The sequence below is a fragment of the Rhipicephalus sanguineus genome, chromosome 5 (assembly GCF_013339695.2).
Source record: "Rhipicephalus sanguineus isolate Rsan-2018 chromosome 5, BIME_Rsan_1.4, whole genome shotgun sequence".
NCBI classification, from domain to species: Eukaryota; Metazoa; Arthropoda; class Arachnida; order Ixodida; family Ixodidae; genus Rhipicephalus; species Rhipicephalus sanguineus.
Window position 1 is genome coordinate 96,288,012 of NC_051180.1, and position 15,713 is coordinate 96,303,724.

At 48.4% G+C, this 15,713-nt stretch overlaps 2 protein-coding genes across 4 annotated transcripts in view; one reads left to right on the plus strand and one right to left on the minus strand.

The window, feature by feature from the left end:
- The window catches only part of LOC119394020 (DNA-directed RNA polymerases I, II, and III subunit RPABC3), a 143,147-nt gene extending 128,360 nt beyond the window's left edge, over positions 1–14,787 (minus strand). Inside the window, exon 1 of one of the 2 annotated variants that reach the window (XM_037661228.2) lies at positions 14,644–14,787. In XM_037661228.2, the coding sequence (XP_037517156.1) occupies positions 14,644–14,716 (73 nt within the window). In that variant the 5' untranslated portion in view covers positions 14,717–14,787. Of the gene's footprint in view, positions 1–12,617; positions 12,808–14,643 lie in introns of those variants that run through there. The other variant, XM_049415595.1, reaches the window with a different exon arrangement.
- Positions 14,788–14,924: 137 nt separating this feature from the next.
- The window catches only part of LOC119394021 (protein UBASH3A homolog), a 57,707-nt gene continuing 56,918 nt past the window's right edge, over positions 14,925–15,713 (plus strand). For both annotated transcript variants that reach the window (XM_037661229.2, XM_037661230.2), the window contains exons 1-2: positions 14,925–15,235; positions 15,572–15,625. In XM_037661229.2, coding sequence (XP_037517157.1) covers positions 15,132–15,235; positions 15,572–15,625 — 158 coding nt within the window. In that variant the 5' untranslated portion in view covers positions 14,925–15,131. The remainder of the gene's footprint in view (positions 15,236–15,571; positions 15,626–15,713) is intronic.

Sequence of the window (15,713 nt, forward strand, 5' to 3'; positions counted from 1 at the left end):
GTGCAGTAGGCGTGGTTGCGTTCGCTTCCCCGACTAGGCAAACCTCTGCCGCAACTATAGCGAAGTGCACCGTATTAATGAGGTAGAGTACAGAGCCTGAATACCATCACTCTCTCTCTCTCTCACATACACTCAAGCACAAATCAGAGCAGCAACTAATGCAGCCGCTTAGAAAGTGAAAGCCGTAGTGGGAAAAGAGTTACCGACCGGTTTTACTTTTTATTTCCAACATCTGAATTAACAATGCGATACCGTATGGTGGCACGTGCGAGCGATAGAAAGCGAAAGCCGCGCAAGCACGCCAGTTTCGCAGGTCGATGCAATTACACGGACGGAGCCAGACCTCCCTGACTAAAGAGAGAGAGAGAGAGAGGGAGAGGGCAAAATAACATATCGATCTCGTTAAGCGAACGCCACTCGCGCCGTTCCGCCCGCGCACGGGAGCAGGGATGAGCTTATTCTGCACGGCAGCGGTACACGTATCGCCGTGCGGCTGGCTGCGTGCGTGTGTGTTTCATCGGAACACTTTATTCTTTATTTAACTCTTCGTCGTCAATCACAGAGTCACTAATAATAATAATAATTAATGTCGGCGTTTTTACGTCCCAAAACCACGATATGATTATGAGGGACGCCGTAGCGGCGGGCTCCGGAAATTTTGCCCACCTAGTGTTCTTTAACGTGCACCTAAATCGAAGTACACGGGCCTCTAGCATTTAACCACAAAGTCGTACACTAAGTCACAGCTGCTGGGGTTAGGAGAAAGAACGCACTGAAAGTTGCCACAAAAAGTGCGCGCGCGCGCGCGCGCGTGTGTGTTTGTGTGTGTGTGTGTGTGTGTGTGTGTGTGTGTGTGTGTGTGTGTGTGTGTGTGTGTGTGTGTGTGTGTGTGTGTGTGTGTGCGTGCGTGCGTGCGTGCGTGCGTGCGTGCGTGCGTGCGTGCGTGCGTGCGTTTGAGGACAGGGAAAAATTGGAAATCCACCACTGCGACAAGCAGTGTTTTTCCCATTACAAAACAAGGCCGCGTTGGACACTGCCATCTTTATTTGACGCATTCCGCCACGTTGAAGTTTTAGCCAATAAGACAGGGCGTGGCCGCCCTATGTTGGTACACCAACCAGCGAGCTGACGCAAGATAGAGAATTTGACAACACGGTGGGATTGGGCAGTGTCGAGAATGGCAACCTGGGCCGAACGAACAGGAAAAAAGCCTAAATGCAATCCGACATGAAAGCTGGCGACTAAGCCTACCGCGCGAAGCCGCTACTCCGTATGGATCGCCACGCGTTTACGCTGCGAGGCCGAGCCCTTGTTTGCACGAGGCGTGGCGAATGTCGGCCGTGGCCTTGCGCGCGACTCCGGGCACGAATCACCCAGTGCAGCGGATCGAATGCGACCGTGCGGCATACAATCGTGAGCAATATGAGAGAGAACACCGAATTCGTGTTTAATCAACGATTACTTGAAATGTACTGAGACGAATTCGTCGTATAAATGTATTATTGCAAGGGATACTTTCCGCTTGAGCACTTCAGATGTTTTTAGCGTGCACGGTATTACGGTATACGCAAAGGGGTGCAGAAACACCGGGTTACCAGACGATGGTATCGACATCTTGTGATGCTTCATGCAACCACAATCGCGGACATGTTTGTTTTCGCGGAGTGTTCTTGAGGGAAAAAAATGATTACATAGGCATCTCATTCGCAATTACGCCGCTGCAAGGCATTTACATCTCAAGTAGAATGCAGCATGTTTCTGCAATAACAATCTTGTGCTTGCCTATTTCGTCTTGGCCCCGCCAGATGGCACCACATACCCGGCCTGACAGGGCTATGGCATCGGTATTGTGCTTGCCTATTTCGTCTTGGCCCCGCCAGATGGCACCACATACCCGGCCTGACAGGGCTATGGCATCGGTATTCTAGGTCACTATAATACAGTGATGCCAACCCTAAAGATTTATTCATAGATCTAGGGATCTCTCTCAGGGATTTGGCGTCTTTTTATTAAATCTAGGCATTTCTGAAACGCTCTGGAAATGTTACATTATGTCGCGTAATGAGAGGCATTGCTGAGTAATCACGCTTTGTCAACTATGAAGGCTATAAAAAACCATATTTTTTTCCTATTTGCTGTTTTTCATGTCTGAGGGCTTTGGTGTTCTGCTGGGCCAAGTGAAGGCAATCGCAGTCCTATAACACGAGAATATTATATGCTGAATACTGGGGGAAAATGAAACTTTGTCGTCGTAAGTGTGTAACATGCACGGGCGTATCATCATGAGCGCACCGAGTGATTTCCGCTCGGTGAAACAAAGATCAAGTTTGTACGCTGCAAGTACAAGAAAGGAGCTGCATACTTGTGATGGGACCGAGCGATAACATCTATGCCTTCTATAAGAGGGCAAAGTGAAAAAGGCAGATATGTCTGTCTCTCTATCAAATGGCGCCATCTGCAAGCCCTTTAAGTGCAATTACTCCACAGAAAATGCCTAAAAAAAGACTGTCAGTGTCTGTTAATTAACTCTTACTTCTACTAATATTCAAATGGATTGGACCACAGAGCGAACTATTTTTATACTTTGTTAAATGCGTACTAACCTTAATGACGACATTAAAAAGTCAATCTAGGGATTTTTCTTACAATCTAGGGTATTTTCGGGGGTCAATCTAGAGATAAAACGTTGACTTAGATTGGCATCACTGTCACTCGAGCTTCGGTAACCTGGCTCAAACAACGTGGTCGTAAGTGGCTCTTGCAGTTCGGTTTATTTTGACTCGGCGGCCGGAGTCTCCGTAAAGGGAATGTCGCGAGTAGCCACGAACGAAGTTAATTCTCGATATATGGCCGCAAGCGTAAAACGTATCCGGCGAGTAGTTTACGGTCCGCAAAGGTCCGCGCATGCGCAGATTCCATCCGGTATTCCGGCATGAAAAGTGTACGGACAAGCTGAAAGCTCCTAATGTTATGATTACGTCTGCGCTTGCCAACTGCGTTTAGCCGCCATAGCCTTTAAAAGGTAATTTCAGTGATGCCTTTCATAGTTCTCACGACCGTACTATCTACTACACGGCGGTAGATGCGATTCACGCACGCCTATACTGCCCTCGAAGTTGGGTTTTAAAGCGCAAGGTTTCCGATGCCACGTCACAGAAAACCTACACGCGTAGCTCACGACGACGACAGGTGTGTGCCGCGCACAACCGCACCAGTTGAATATATTACAAGGTACATTAACGCGGGGAATAATAAAAGATTCCCATCAAGTTCTCCGTCATCAATTAACTCAGTCGCTAGGCTGCCGAAAACGGCAGCGACCGTAAGTGGAACGGCTGCCAAGAGCCTATACAGCCGATAAAGGGAAATACGAAAACACCTCACCGTAGCTGCTCACTGAGTTATCTAGTGGTCCCATTACCAGGCAGAGCCGCACAGTATTACAACGAGCAGGGCCGTACGGTCAGGTGGAGTATACTTGCAAAGGTGCTCCATTTTGACCGCAGTACATGCAGTGCAGGCACTGTCATTACTGTATGAAAGTTTCGGTGCATGCTTTCGGTGAGATGAAGGTAACGATAACACGGTGTCAAAAGTACAGTGAGCCCGAGCATGCAAATGGCATCACTTCACCATTATCATCAACATCAGCATGCAGGACGAAGGCCTCTTCCAATGATCGCCAATTCACCCTGCCCAGCGCGAACTTCCATCTTAGGCTTGTAAATTTCTCTATTTCATCACCCCGCCCCAACTCCCAGTCGCCCAAGGTTGCGTTTCCAATCTCACGGTATCCATTTTGCGTCGTTTTCAGAGACAATCGGTTACCTGCCCTAGGCATTACGTGACCCGCCCAGGTCCCTTTCTCTCTCTCTCTCTCTCTCTCAATCGCTGCAAGGATATCGGCTGCCCCTGTTTCGGTAGCGGCAGTCGGCTAGAACAGAGGCCAGCCTACATTCGAGTAAATACGGTACACGTCCGAGACCGTGCCGCAGTGGCGAAAGAGCGACCGCGCAAAGCACATTAGGGACTCTAAGAACGCAATGCGCTCCGCAAAGAAACCTTTTCGCAATACGGTTAAAACACCGCACGAGTCGACCGAGCCAGAAAGAAAAACAACGCAACGCTTAAAGACAAGTTCGCGCTGTCGCCAAGGCGCGAACGAGAGTGCGCGTGCACCCGTTGTTTGTTGCTGTTGCGGCGACAGCACATACGGATACGCGGAATGGTTAAAAAGAAAAAAAAAAGAAACAAGAACAAACCCACGCACGTCACCGAACCTCCGATGATAACGGCCATGCACACGTCGAACCACGTTTCTATGCGGTATATAGCGATGACAAAAACAGTGCCTTTCAACAACTAGCTCACTGTAGTTCAACGGACTCGCACCGCGGGAGTGCACAGTGTAGATCTCGACCGAGGTGTGAAGAGGAATGCCTGCCGTCCGTATCTGCGAGCGTAGTCGCGCAGCAGCGGGACGTCGCAACAAACGGAGGTAAGAGAACCGACGCGCTGCGCGGGCATCGCGATGTCATACCTTACGAAAGGAACAAAGATGGCCCGAAAATACGCGGTACGGGTAGCACTCTCCGTAAATTTGTTCCGTAAATAAATATGTCTCCGTAAATAAGTCGCATAACCGTATTCGGGGGCGCTGCAGGCACTCCTAAGAAACACCAGCCACGGTGGTCTAGTGGTTATGGTGAAGGTCGCGGGATCGAATCCCGGCCGCGGCGGCAGCATTTCAATGGAGGCAAAATGCAAGAGGCCCCGTGTGCTTAGATTTAGGTGCACGTTAAAGAACCACAGATGGTCGAAATTTCCGGAGCCTTACACTACGACGACACTCATAATCATATCGTCGTTTTTGGACGTAAAACCCCAACAATTAATAAAATTAGCTTGAGAGACAGCAGAGATGGTAGGAACACCTGCTCCGAATATTCCAGTTGCTCCTTGTAATTACGAAGCAATTAAGTTTCGTCTTAATGTATATACGCTACGTCCATTTCTATAAATGAAAAAAATGGGAATCACCGGCCCAATTAAAGTACACGTGCGAGTTAATTATTGGCTGCTGGCGCATAACGAGGAACGAAAAGAAAAATAAACGAGTGCTTCGCTATTGCCGACGTAACACGAGCGTCATCACTCAGTCATGTATAATATAGTGCACTCAGCGAAACACTAACGTATAACAACACTTTAACGCATGACGTCACCTGCAATAATATTGCGTAACGATAAACCAAACATTAGCGATAAGGCGAACAAATGAGCCATTGCTCCCCCCCCCCCCCTCAGTTTCAGATTTTTTTCTTCCTTTCTTTTTCCTCTGCCACCCCTAGACGTAAGCGGCAAAAAAATAATAATAGCTTGCGCCCACAAATGTGGGCACTACGAATGAATGGACTAAGTGAACCCTCGACGCAAACTGGTACGCAAGGTCATTCGTGAGCTTGCAAACTCTATAGTATATGCACAGTATGGGCCAAACTTTCGAGCAACAGCGAATTCGTTATAGCGAAATTACGCCATTCATCTGTTTCATAAGACAAAGATAGCGTAACACGAACATATGGCAGCCTTCTAGCACAGAAGGTTTATTTGTATTGGGCTATCGTACAGTCGTTAACAGCGCTGGAATACTCGGTTTTTCTTGCAATTTTAACCCGTGCATAAATGGTGCCAGACATGTGCCATGTGCGCTTCGTGGTCAGTTTCCGGTAAGGCTACATGTTTATATATTGCGACGTTGTTTTCAGTAGGAGGTTGTACGTTCGGAAACGAACGCAACGAGGTGTGCACACTTTCCGAAAGGAAAGTTTGCACCCAGATTCTATGATCAAAGAGATGTTTTCGTTCAACTTCATTGCTAATTGCACTCATCCCGGAACGGTAAGACTGTGATCCTCGGATACATGCAGCGCAACTTAGACGAAGACAGGAGACATAAATAACACTGTCTTCGTCTAAGTTGCGCTGCATGTATCCGAGTATGTACCAGGGGCGTAGCCAGAAATTTTTTTCGGGGGGTGCTCAACCATACTTTATGTTTAGGGGGGGGGGGGGGGTTGAACACCCCCCCCCCCTTGGCTACGTCCCTGGTATGTACCAACTCGCCCAAGCCAAAGTGTTATTGGGTAAGACTGTCTTTTTTGTTGTTGTTGTCGATAGAATAAACAAGCCCGTCCCCAACACAATGCCCTCTGAAAGCATCAGCAACAGGCGGCCTGCCACAATAAATCCCATGGATTATAGACGGAGAGCCGCAATACTTCAAACAGACAGAATGTTGGAAGAACGAAAGGTGCGCGCAGGAAAAATAAACAAAAAATAATTATGATGCGTGAAAATGGAGAGGCTTAACCCTTTCGAGCAACTGGACGAGCTCAGTAAGATACCCGTTTTTAATGAGACTTGCACGAACGAAGAGCGACCATTTAAGTTTTATTTCTACTACGTAGATGGCTGCATACTTTCGGTGCTCGAAATCGGGATTTATTGCGCTATTTATATGTTTGCCCTTACGTGTGGCAGCAATCATTCTGTCAGCGATCGAAGGCTGTATTTAGTTCAACATTTCTGTTCTACAGGTCAGCACATAGCGCTCAAAGAATGTGTTTATATATATATATATATATATATATATATATATATATATATATATATATATATATATATATATATATATATATATATATATATACCATGTGTAATTTGGCTAACAGCGTTTTTAGCGTTCTTTTTTAAAGGGAGGTAATACTGTCAATTTCTTGCAGAATAACAAAAAACTTAGCTGATTCATGAAATGAAAGGCAGTGACGAAGAATGCCAAGCACGTTAAAAGAGACTGAACTTCCTACAACAGCATTCCATTACGGGCCATAGAGCTGCTGTTGTTGCATAGAATCATATAGACACGGTAGTGATGGAGAGAGAGAGAGAGAGAGAGAGAGAGAGAGAGGGAAAGAAGAATTCTACCACTACGCTCCCAGCCGCAGTGCAATCTTTCCTTTTTCCGCCCCGACCACAGTTACACCTCAACTCGCGAAAGCTATGCAACAACAACACGGGGACCATGTTCCTCTAAGCGCGTATCCTCCTCCGAACGGGTTCGTTACGCAACCAGAAGCTGCTGACGCAACGAGCTACGCACACCACCCGTTCGCGTTCTCTCAATATCTCGGTCCACGAGTCCGAGTGCATTTCGCCACATGCACGTGAGCGGCTCGCGTACGGGTGTCGAAACGCACCGAGACTCGCGATGGTGCGCTTTCGGACGGGGTGTCCCTTGTTGCAGCCTCGGGTTCCGTGAACGCTAAGCAAACGAACGGGGACCAGCGCAAGCTGCCGAAACGTGCTCATCTTTTCTCCAGGGAGAACGCACGTGACATTTCTAACTCTTTTATTCTTTTTTTCGTTAAATGCAGGGTTTAGTCTTTCTAAACCACCCGAAGGAAAAAAAAAAGAAAAGAAACCATTGGCCAACGTGACAACGCTTTAAATAATTCCCAATAATATTCGTTACTACGAAGTCTCGGTCTGTTTCGAAGCGACAACGTGACGACATCGTGGCACTCGGGTCCACTCCTTTCCTGAGATTGCTTTGGCTTTTGTAAATTGCTTCGTACCAACTCCAGTACGAAATTAAGATATCTCATAAATAATTTTTTCTATATACTTTCTAACTTGTAATCCTGAGTGTCAGCAAAAGAAGACCATCCAAAATAGGGCCACATCTTCAACGGCGATGCACGATTTGTAAGAACCCTTGTGACATTCCGCACGATTTCCTATTGAGTATTTATGACCTTGGAAAAGGTTTCCTCGAGAAATGCAGCGTAAACGTTCGCACAACGGACTTGTTCGCTCAAGGCTGTTAATCCGCCTTTTTTTTTTTTTTTTTTCACGATGCCACGGCGCATGCGCCCTTCCCCTAGCGGAAGAGTCGCGAAACACCTTTTGATCTCTGAGGCTTTCGTTCTGGCAATACAGGTTGTCCCGGCCCTCGACAAAACCCTACCAAAACAGCATAGGACAGCACAGGAAAGTGAAAAAGGCCGAACTGTTGTCGCGTCTTTTACCTAAACATCCCCTTAGGGTTACCGTTTGCGCGCGTTGGTAAGTCATGAGCATTTAGCGCACAAGACGACGACAAAGAGGAGGCATGCGTGAGCCTCACGCCCGACCTTCGTACTCATCTTGCGCGCTAAAGGCGTCATTCATTCCGTTAGACCTGTCATTATACAGCATTGGTAATTCCCACCGGTGCCCGCATGAGGATTGTAATATGAAAAAAAAAAGAAACAAAGAAATGCAAGAAGAGCGAACCAGGAAAGGGTTCCTGCGGACAGTGAGGGGAGGCATGTACTGAGTCACGGCTAAGGTTGTATGACGAAACAGCTCAATGTACCCACTCGGCGGTGGCAGGTACTACCGCTACACTCTCTTCAGAGTTTCTAAACACGAGCACGTGATACCTATTTTTTTGTTTACAACAGCTGCCACGTATCAGCTTCTAGCCCAGTGATGACACGCAGGAAGTAGTGGGGGGGGAGAGAGAGAGAGAGAGAGAGAGAGAGCTGGAAACCAACTCGAGCCACTCGAACGTGTATTGCGCCAGAGCCGCCGGGTCAACAAGACGCGAACTCGACTACCGCGACATCTGGCGGCCACGAAGTCCCGTATGTTGCAACGAGTTCGAAACACGAAGCAAAAATGCGACGTGGGGAGATTAAAGCCCGAGATACATGCACACAACAGAGATGACATAAGGAAGTTCTTTGTTTCTCCCTCCGGACTGCAAGCAGCCATTGATATCGACACACTGCAGCTCACAAGGAACACGATAAAACTGATATCAGAAATACCTGCTCTTATCTGTCTCTCGCTAGCATTCTGGAAAGATCATCACGGGCTTGTGTAAGACAAGCAATTACTACAAAAGCGTTGACAATCGACGCTGGGTCGGCCCGATAACAGCTGCCTTAGCCGCGTCACGATTGCTTCACCAAGCAACAACCAACTCGCTGAACGGGTTCTCGTTCTTTTCAGTTGCCAAATAATTTGTTACGTTTAAAAACCTAAACAATACTCGAGCGACTATACCATGGGCGTCGGCAGGGTGCCTCCCCGCCAAACCACAGCAGCCGCCCTACCCCCCTTCCCCACAGCGATGAAACACGGGTTTGCACAACCAAGACAGAATCCTGCCGACGCCAACGGACTACACTGTCGCAAAACCGCGAATTCAAACCGCACTACAGCAGAGCTCTTCCGTGAGCCAATCTGCACTCTAAGACAAAATCGAGTATTTGGGGAGTATTTCTGCCACACAACAATAATCGTCATCTGGCTTGCTCGCGTTTCCTTTCTTGAAAACCCAGCTCTCGTCACTTTCCTGTCAAGAATGCTATGTCACGCTGATAACGCGCGCGCCGTTCGTGACCGGGAAGTGCCGCGACTGCGGTGATAACGCGAGGAAAGCAAGCGAGGTGGATGACGATTGTTGTTGTGTGGCAGAAACACTCCCAAAATACTCAATTTTGGCTTAGAGTGTGGTATCTTCGTACTTTCTTGTACTGAATGAATGCACGAGTGTGGTCAACGCGAATCGGATGTTCTTTATGATTGCGGTCAGGAAATTTGCTTCACCAATACGACGTATCGCCGTGCCCTCCGTTTTCTCCTCGGGGGTTAACTAGCATCATTTTCGTTTTTCGCTTGCCAGATCACTGCGCGGCGCAGGTCGGTTAACTCACAAGTCAACTTGTGTTCACTCAGGTTCGGATAGACGTGTGAATCTGAATCCGATTACGCCCGGTCGATCAGGACAGTGGTAAGTCTCAGTCAGCCAGAGCGACGCCGAATGAGTAGAATTTCGGCGAGACTGGGTCTGAGTGAGACCTTAGAAGAAATGTATTTTGTTCAGTGAGCCCGAGTGATTTCGGTTCTTTCTGGTGACGTCAATGTTCTACGGAAATCAGAGAGACTAGAGACGTGCACAGTAAATGAAAATTTCGCATCTACCCTAAGGTAACACTTGCAAAGAAAGATAGCAGAAGCAGCAGAGAGGTTGACTGTAGACGTGGCCCAGAGGGAAGTTCATATCAGTCGAGAAGACCAGAAAAGGCACCATGCCCATCAATAGCCTGGTATTTAAGTATGTCGCTTTAATAGCACCCTGGCAGCACGCATCTTACAAAGGGAACCCCGTACATGTTTCTAAAAATGAGTAGAAGCAGCCTCGTCCGTTGGACAAGTGACGTCGTCTAGGTTCGGCAATCGAACCCGGTGCCTCTTTCGAGGACACTACTGGATGCTGCGGGGCATCATTAGTACGAAGCAACTCTCTCTCTCGATAGACAGGGCGCGGGAGAACGGTCCGAGAGAGTTCCAGTCCTAGGTAAGCAGACGCTTAGCGTATTGGTGCCGAAAAACAAACAAACAAAAAAAACGTAAATCGATTGGTTGAACCGGTGGCATTACGAGTGTTGGCAACAGTGCGCCACAGAAATAGCAGTATCTAAGGGCAAGATCACAGAAATCATTATCATCGTCACCATACGGCTTGTATCGAAAAAAAAAAATAATAAGTAGCCAGCCGAGATGCTCAACTGTAATGAATGACATAACACCTGACTATAACAAACAGGATATGTGGATACTTGACGCTGTCCTGATTCAAAAAGTATGCCAATAAAGACCATCACCATCAGCTTTGAAGCGACTAAACTCCATCCCCAGGTTCGCCCTCACTCTTTACACTTTCGCTCCTCCTTCATTACTATTATCACTTACAGCGTCGGGGGGAAAAATAACAGAAAAAAAATAACGCATTCACGTTCGCAGAAGCCGTGCTCCGAGGCTGGAAGGGGCTGGTACGGTTAATAAAGAGAGAGAGAGCGAGCAGGAGAGAAGGAAAGCCGCTAGCCAAGCCTCTCCGGCTAGGGAACAGGTACACTCCTCGCGACAACTGCAACCGACGGCAGCAGCAGCAGCGACGAGGGAAATGGCGAGAAAAATGCCGCTCGCAGCTTTTGCCGCGGCAGCATGGCTGCGCGCGCTATGAATGAGGAGACGAACTTGACCTTGAAAAAACGGTCGCTGGAGGGGGGGCGCGCGCGCGGAGAAAAATCATAGGAGTAAAAGAAAGCGCTCGACCGATTTGGCGATGCTCCTGAATAGATCCACGGCTAGCCACCCTACCACGGCCGCGCGAGCAGCGCTCCGAACGACGGACACGGGCATTGAGGAAACTGAAGGAAAAAAAAAAAAAAAAATCGATCGCCCAAAGAACAGCGGCATCGGCGATACTTTCGCGAGGAAAGGGGGGGGGGGGGAGCCACGTTACAGCAACTCTCTCTCTACAACACGTATGTCGCTCGCATCCGTCCATTTGGGAACGAGTCTCTGTGTGTGTGTGTGTTTTAGAGGTCAGAAAAAAAAAAAAGCTCTCGCTGTCACTAGGGTCGGCGCGCTAACGTTTGTTTGTCAAGTGCGCCGAGAGCGCAGGAAACGCGGAATGAAAAACAATAATGCGGCAGAAGCAAATACCTTCGACGTGGCAGCAGCAGCAGCAAGCAGACGGTGAACGCAACAGGACAAGCTGCGGCTAATACTGCTCTAACGAGGGAGTGGCCCGATTGAAACCTTCGCAATCTGAGGCTACAGCACGATCGAAACGCGCAAAAAAAAAAAAAAAACAAGGTGTGATGTAGGTAGGCCTGTGCAAAGAAACAAAAACTGAACTACAATGAGGTGGAAGTTTTTTTTAAAAAAGAAGCCAAGTGTGCATCGAGGCAAGGCACAGGCAGGTGCAGCTAACGAGATTACGTGCGGCCGCGGGAAAGCGAAAAACAACAAAAACGCAGAGAAAAGAAAAGATGTCTGAACCAATCCCGAGTACGCAAGCAAGGTGGTCAAACAGAGAACGCCCGCAAGTGGCTTGCGTCTTTTTCCTTCAAAGGCATCCCGCAAACGCAAACAAGCCCTTTCCGCGCAAAGGATAATCGAAAAAAAAGCGAATAAACAAAAAAAGGAAGAAAAGCGTTGCATAATGTTCGTTTTTTTTTTTTTTGTAATTTGCAGCGCGATGATTCATTCGCAGCGCGCGAGCGAGCGCTCTACGCGAAAAGCGCGCTACGTGGACACAGCCGCCTGCCACTCTCCTCAACTGCACCTGACTATAAAAACCGTTCCCCCCTCATAGCGCTAGCCGATGTGACTCTCGCGTAATCTTAACTCGAGATAACGCTTATCAGCCGTCGAGCGGAGGCTTTATCGGCGCGACCCGAAATGTAGGGAAATAAACACACCTCTGATATCAAACGTGGGGCGCTCGATCTTTCTGCACGCGCGCGCAAGCGCGCGAACCATGCCATAATTTTTTTCCGTAATCGAGGCGTCGAAAAGTGAACATCGGAGCTGAAATTCTTGGAGAACGATTGCACTATTGTTTCTTGTTTCTTTTTTTTTTTTTCGCACCGTCGCGTGTCCTTCAAATGCTAAAAAAACGCGAAGGTTTTCCCGGACTTTTATTTTTCTAATTCTTTTTCCGGCTAGTTTTTTTCGTTATCGCATATCGCAGGTAAATAAACTACGAAACTCACCAAGGTCGGTGTCGATCGGCCATGACTGTCACACGGGGGCCCGGGAGCGCAGGCGACGGACCGCCCTTCGAGCCGAGGACTCGGGCCCAAACTAACTGCGTCATTCCTTGAAGACTCGCGCGCCGAGCCGGGGAGTTTTCCGACGGAGCTTGGGGCGACTGAGAATGCGCCGTATCATTGGAGCGCCTTCCCCTCCCCCTCGGCATCGCGCGCGCACCCTCTCTTGCGCCACAGCGCTCCTCTCGCCCAGTGTCGTCACCGGGAAAACACTTTCGTGCACCGCTCTCTCCCTCCTCCTCCTCCTCCCCGGGACCCGCAACGCTTACGTAACGTTCGCTTCGTCCTTTCCCGCCGCGCATACACACACGCGCGCGCGCGCGAGGAAAAAGAAAAAAAATATATATATCGCCAGCACTTTCGCCAATTTTCCTTTCCCCCCCCCCTTTCGCCGCTACCAACCCCGTGCGCGGTTTATTTACGTACTTTTTTTTTTTGCGTTTTCGCGAGTTCGTTACAAACAATCGAAGCGTCAAACAAAACGATGAAGAAGTCGCGAATCCAGTTTATATCGGTTATTACGTTTCTGGAAAGGCGGCAGACGGAATAATTTTGCCTTTGTCCCCCTTTTTTTTTTCTCTTTTTGCACCGTCGCGTACTATCAAAGCACGCGAGTAGATTTTAGCGCCGCAAGTCTGAATGGTGAGTAGAGCAGCCGATGGATCGTTCCGTTATAGTCGCTAAAGGAATCGAAGGCATAAGGGAATTTCCCTGCTGCCTAGCCTTACACGACACCAGAGGGTTCGTATTATAGTGCAAATTAAATATTATTATTAATTCCTGGAGTTTTACGTGCCACAACCACGATATGATTATGAGACACACCGCAGTGGGCGACTGCGGATTAATTTAGATCATCTAACAGTTTTCAAGCCTGTTTTATGAGCCGTTAAAACATCTGCAACGCAGCACTGAACTGCTATAGGAAGCAAGCAAAAGGAAAGAAGCAAATGGTTTCGGGGCGGAAGGGTTGAGGTATCGTGACTAGCCTAGAAGTGCCGCAGCTTGCCAACAGCATCAGCTGATACAGGCCCACAATAAACAAACAAGTGCCTGACAGCGGGCCAAGCTCGCGGCTAAGCCCTCCGCGCATGCGCGTATCGCCCCCCTTTGCGCGACTGCCAAGGAAGCGCCGTCAGCGAATAAAACAATCCCGCGCGCACCGAGTTGTTTACAAAGAGCTGGGAATACATGGCAAGCGAATATCTGAATGCAGGTTCAACTAAAACAATACACAAGACAGAAATCGGCCATCACAAAGTAAGCACACCACCAGCTTATTGATGTTCCGGACATAAATCGACGCAATCGATAAACACAAGGCTCTGCGAGTCGTGTAGGTCATGTCACGAAATGGAAGCTTGCCAAAGAGAGAGAGAGCGAGAGACGGATGCTTCGAAGAGCTAGTCATACATTGTGTGATATTTGTCATGGTGTGATCGAATTTAGTAGGCTTAACTATGCAGAGAACAGCACAGTACACATGCATACGTTTAGTTCCCCTCAGAGCAAACTACAAATTATTTCAGTAAACCTTCTCCTCTGATATATTTGACAGGCTTGCAAACTGCATGGATTGCAAGGTCGTCATAAGAATCAGTTTCGGTTTGCGCTCGCCACGGCCATCGTTATTTTACCGGCTTGCTTTGACGGGTAGTGCGCATGAAGTGCGACCGCGTGTAGCACAACGCACGCGCCGTTTTATCGAGCTGCGTGCATTCAAAAAAACGCAGCTCGAGGCTGCTTGATTACACGTTTCACTTACTGCATGCTTCGGCGAGCTACGGTGAGAAGAAAAGCTAGAATAGCGAATCGCCTAGCTGCAAAAACAGCATTAGAGCCATTCATTCGCCGGCGTGCGCTTCACGTGGTTCAGCATAACGAAGTACTCCCTGACATACCAAAGCAAACTTCCTGCGTGGGAACGAGAACTCTTTCATTTGCGCTGACGTAAAAGCCTTGTACTTACCTCTGTCGAATTTTTTCCCTTCGGGATCGATGTCTTTGACGTCGAAAATATCCTCGAATAAAACACCCGCCATTTTGGATACACTGGCTACACTGGCGCCCCTCGCGGAAGAAAACTTGAAGCGTCACATAACTATTCCAGCAAAAACAAGTAGGACGCTTTTTTCGTGTAAAATTCGTGCAACAGGCATTTACATTTTCATGCTCAAAATTATGTGCGGTAAATTTTTTATGGATGTTCGGGATATATTTATTAACAGGAAACGGAAGTGGGTTCGAGTACACTCGATCCAAAAAAGCAAAGTGGGCTTGAGCTTTTTCGTTTTATTGCGGTAGGGCGTTATCGCCTGTGTTTCTAATTAAGGTTTTTTTTTTTTGTGTTGCAGCCGCTATGAGCTCGCGTATCGGCACTTAGCGGGTCGTGAAGTGACTCGTGCGCTTTCGAATTGTGATCGTTTTAACAGCGCAAGACGATGTGACAAGCGTCGAATGGCTTCGCCTCCTCCACGCCGAAATGTCAGCAGTAGGCCGCACAAGCAACACCTGTCCCCTCTTCAGGTTCTGCTGCAAATGGGATTTCCAAAGCACAGAGCGTGAGTCAAGTAACGAGCTTTAACCAGGGTCTCCATCCCTCGCGCCGCGAACTACTGTGCGTTGAATTTGGCAGCGGTGAAGTCATCGAGGCGCGTCCACGAGTCAAGGACCTGTGAACGTGCGCCTGTGTGACTAACTGGAGCGCTCCCGTTTTGCGAGCCTCGTCTCGTAGGCGGCTTTTTGAGAGGAAGCGCGTCGTGTAACGCTTCCTAAGTCCTTGAACTCTGGTTTTTACCAAGCGCCTATTGCCGTCGTTTCCTGCGCGAGTGCTGTCTTTTTTCACGGGAGCCGATTCGTCATCGTTTCATATCATTTTCTCTTCTTTCTCGTTTCAGCGAGAAGGCTCTTGCAGCGACGGGGGACAGGGGAGTGCAGTTAGCGGCCGATTGGTAATGCCATTTTTTTTAGGCGTTTCTCGTGTCGTGCCTCGTCAAATGTTCACGCTGGGTTACTCATTTTCTATGTCCTAAGCACTGA